The following is a 3551-nucleotide window of genomic DNA, read 5'->3' as shown; positions in this document are numbered from 1 at the left end:
GTCGTTTAATGAGGCTCGTTAAGATAAACAAACCAAACTCAAATTTTACAGTATTTGGCTCGTTAGCTCGTGAACATGTTTGTTGGTAAGTTCATGAGTAATCTTTTAGATGAAAAAATAATTGTTTTGATATTTGATTTATTGATTTTGCATATTATTTATGAAATATATAGAAAAATCTATTAAATTTATTTATTATAATAAATTTACAAATTTTAATAAGAATAATATATTTTTCTTTAAATATATAATTTACTTTTTAATTAATTTGATGAAAATTTAAATGTATAATTCATATTTATTAAGCTTGTTTAGGCTCGATAAAGGCTTGAATAAGCTCGTGAGCCATGCATATATTTGTTAAATAAAGCTCGACCTCAGCTCGATTATAAACGAACCAAGCTCAAACATTCAAGAGTTCGGCTCGGCTCGACTCGACTCGATTATATCCCTACATGCATCATAGAATCGAATACAATAATACTCTAAATCTTAAAAAAAAAAATTGAAGTTGATGGTCTCCCCGCTTGTGGTACAGAAGAACGACGACCTCGAGTAGTTCGATTTCAGATTATAGTAAAAAGAATTTCACCGTTGCATAAACGAAAAAGTTAAAGATGGAAGGTCACGACCAACAAGAAGTAATGACTTAAGGTAAATCAAAGAATCAAATGCTGCAAATTTTATGTAATCTATTTTGTTGTAAAAAATGAAATATCACGTATATTTCATAAAGTAAAAAAAAAAAACTTTAAGATGAATATGTAATAAAGAGGATGTAATTGTCATTTTAGAAAGGTGGGAAGCCCGACGGCTCAAAAATTCAATGGAAAATCCGATGTCTCTTCTGCTCCATCAACATGCATGTGACCTTTCTGCAACCTCTGTCTCTCTCTCTCTCTCTCTCTATCTATCTTCGAATAATAATGCATGACTTCTTCAAGACGACAAATTTTTTTTTAATTTCTTCCGTGGAATACATCAGAATTTAGCCAACCCAAGATCGATATACTTATTCGAAAAATTCGTTGTACATTCAGATCATCGTCGGAGTGTAGCCCAAAGTTTTGGTTCGTTCGTCAATTTTATCTGATTATTTTTCTTGAAGAAAAAGCGATATCTCAACAAACCCATTTCAAATATTTCATCATCCTCTGGTTTCTTAATCTCAAATTCGCCTCCATACTGAATACGGAAAGCTCTATTTCAACCACCCCATTCCTCAATCTCTCCCTCTGTCTCCCTGGGGAGAGGTTTTTAAGAGAGCGAGGGAGATGAACGAATCTGATAACCAAAGACCCATCAGAAGCAGAGGATTCTATGTGAGGATGAAGCTTTTACACGCCACAAGAAACAGCAGAAACCCAGAGAAAGGCTTCTTTTACAGATATTTCAAATGGATTCTCTGGTTTTCCGTTTCTTTCTATTTGTTCTCTTCTTTTCTAGCTTCACATGGCGATCCTCCAACCTCTATTTCAAGAACCACTGTTTCCATTTCCAAAGCTTCACGCGCTTTAGTCGAAGAGTCGTCCGCTAACTCCACCACCACTACCCATGTTCATGGTGTTTCGGGTTTGTTGAAGGGAATGAAGGTGTATATCTACGATTTGCCGTCGAGTTATAATGCCGACTGGCTTTCAAACGAACGTTGCCGCAGCCATTTGTTTGCTTCGGAGGTGGCCATTCATAAGGCGTTGATGAGTAGTGAAGTAAGGACATTGGATCCTTGGGAGGCTGATTTTTTCTTCGTCCCTGTTTATGTTTCCTGCAATTTTAGCTCTGTTAATGGATTCCCCGCCATTGGCCACGCACGTTCCCTATTGGCCTCCGCCGTCCGTCTCTTGTCGTCGCAGTTTACGTTTTGGAACCGCAGCCTTGGTTCTGACCATATTTTCGTCGCGTCCCATGATTTTGGTTCCTGCTTCCACACAATGGTATGGATAAAATTTGAGAAAAGACCATTTTTAATTATTTATTTGCAATTGGTTTCTGATTTTTTTTTTTGCCGATGCTAATAGGAGAGCGTGGCTACGGTGGAAGGAGTGCCTCAATTTTTGAAGAATTCTATAATTCTGCAAACTTTTGGGGTGACCTACAAGCACCCATGTCAAGAAGTGGAGAATGTGGTGATTCCACCCTACGTTTCGCCGGAAAGCCTACGAGACACGGTGTCAAGGTCGCCGTTAACTGGGCAGCGCGATATATTTGCGTTTTTCAGGGGAAAAATGGAAGTCCATCCCAAAAACGTTAGCGGCCATTTTTACAGCAAGTACGTACTTTCTCATTTATCATTCTCACCAACCATTTCATGCTGCGAAGTTGTTGACAGTAAAATGACACGATTTAACCCTCCAGAGATTTCTTCCAGGAAGGTGCGGACACTCATATGGCGGAAGTATGGGAATGACCGGAGGTTTTACTTGCGGCGGCGGAGGTTCGCCGGTTACCAGTCGGAGATTCTTCGATCAACATTTTGTCTATGCCCATTGGGTTGGGCTCCGTGGAGTCCAAGGATTGTTGAATCCGTCGTATTAGGATGTGTCCCGGTCATAATAGCCGACGGTATCCGGCTGCCCTTCTCCTCCGCCGTTCCTTGGTCGGAGATATCGCTCACAGTAGCGGAGGACAATATAGCCAACCTCGGCAAAATCCTGGAATACGTGGCTGCTACCAACCTTACAGCAATTCAAAGTAACCTGTGGGACCCAAAGATTAGGAATGCGCTGATCTTCCGCGATCCAATGGTCCGAGACGATTCCACGTGGCAGGTGCTGTTGTCCCTATCTGAGAAACTCCACAGGTCCCACAAAAGTCAATAGTTCTCCGCCAATGAGAACTATCCACGTGTCATGACGAGTAGACTTTGCCAGCTAATATTCCGATTCTCGAAAGTGGGAGACAGCTGGGGTGAGTTGAATTGGGCTACGAGTATTTTGTTGTTTGCCATGTGGGATTGTGGAGCTGACATGGCTAGACGTGGTTGGTTGTTTTTGTTTTTGATTGGTGGGCCCGGTTTTGGTTGTACATTGATAATAGAGTGCATCTGTACATGTGTAAACGAATAATATATTTTCACACAGGAGAGGAGAGGGGTTAGTGTGAGATGGATCTCTTATTTGAGTTATTCATGAAAAAATATTATTTTTTTATTGTGAATATCGGTAAGATTGATCTGTCTTAAATATAAATATTCGTGAGATCATTTCATAAAAGATCTACTCTAATTATAATTGATTATCGAATATGATATTTTATTTTAAATCTGGAACAATTTTGGTTAGATGAATTATAAAGACATCAGTTTTACAATTTAGTTATATCTGTGTCTCAAATAAGAGATTTTATCTCATATAATATATATGTTTTTGTATTAAAAATATGTTTTGAATAATTTGAAGAAAAAGTATTATTGGGAATGAATTTTGTAATTTATTATAACAAGTTTGAAGAGGTATAATAATATTATATTTATTGTTGATAAAAGTATATTTTACGATGTGAATTTGTAGTTAATGGGGTTTGCGTACGGACAAAGAAGGGGCACGGCTGGC

At 38.4% G+C, this 3551-nt stretch overlaps 1 protein-coding gene across 1 annotated transcript; it reads left to right on the top strand.

Moving 5' to 3' along the window:
* Window positions 1–791: 791 nt before the first annotated feature.
* Window positions 792–3156, top strand: LOC142539200 (putative glucuronoxylan glucuronosyltransferase IRX7). The gene is made up of 3 exons (XM_075644480.1): window positions 792–1934; window positions 2019–2269; window positions 2369–3156. Exons 1-3 carry the CDS (start codon window positions 1275–1277, stop codon window positions 2817–2819), a joined length of 1362 nt encoding a protein of 453 aa, XP_075500595.1. The 5' UTR covers window positions 792–1274; the 3' UTR covers window positions 2820–3156.
* Window positions 3157–3551: the final 395 nt, after the last annotated feature.

This window comes from Primulina tabacum, chromosome 3, assembly GCF_025594145.1.
Source record: "Primulina tabacum isolate GXHZ01 chromosome 3, ASM2559414v2, whole genome shotgun sequence".
Taxonomy (NCBI): Eukaryota; Viridiplantae; Streptophyta; class Magnoliopsida; order Lamiales; family Gesneriaceae; genus Primulina; species Primulina tabacum.
The sequence above is the reverse complement of the archived record's forward strand: the minus strand, read 5'-3'. Positions and strand labels throughout refer to the sequence as shown.

What these genes read in the sequence shown, in the direction of transcription:
- LOC142539200 (XM_075644480.1), top strand. Translation starts at nt 1,275, where the DNA reads ATGAACGAATCTGATAACCAAAGACCCATCAGAAGCAGAGGATTCTAT. An exon ending in GTTCCTGCTTCCACACAATG is followed by an intron (nt 1,935 to 2,018) that starts GTATGGATAAAA and finishes CGATGCTAATAG; the next exon opens with GAGAGCGTGGCTACGGTGGA. An exon ending in AGCGGCCATTTTTACAGCAA is followed by an intron (nt 2,270 to 2,368) that starts GTACGTACTTTC and finishes GATTTCTTCCAG; the next exon opens with GAAGGTGCGGACACTCATAT.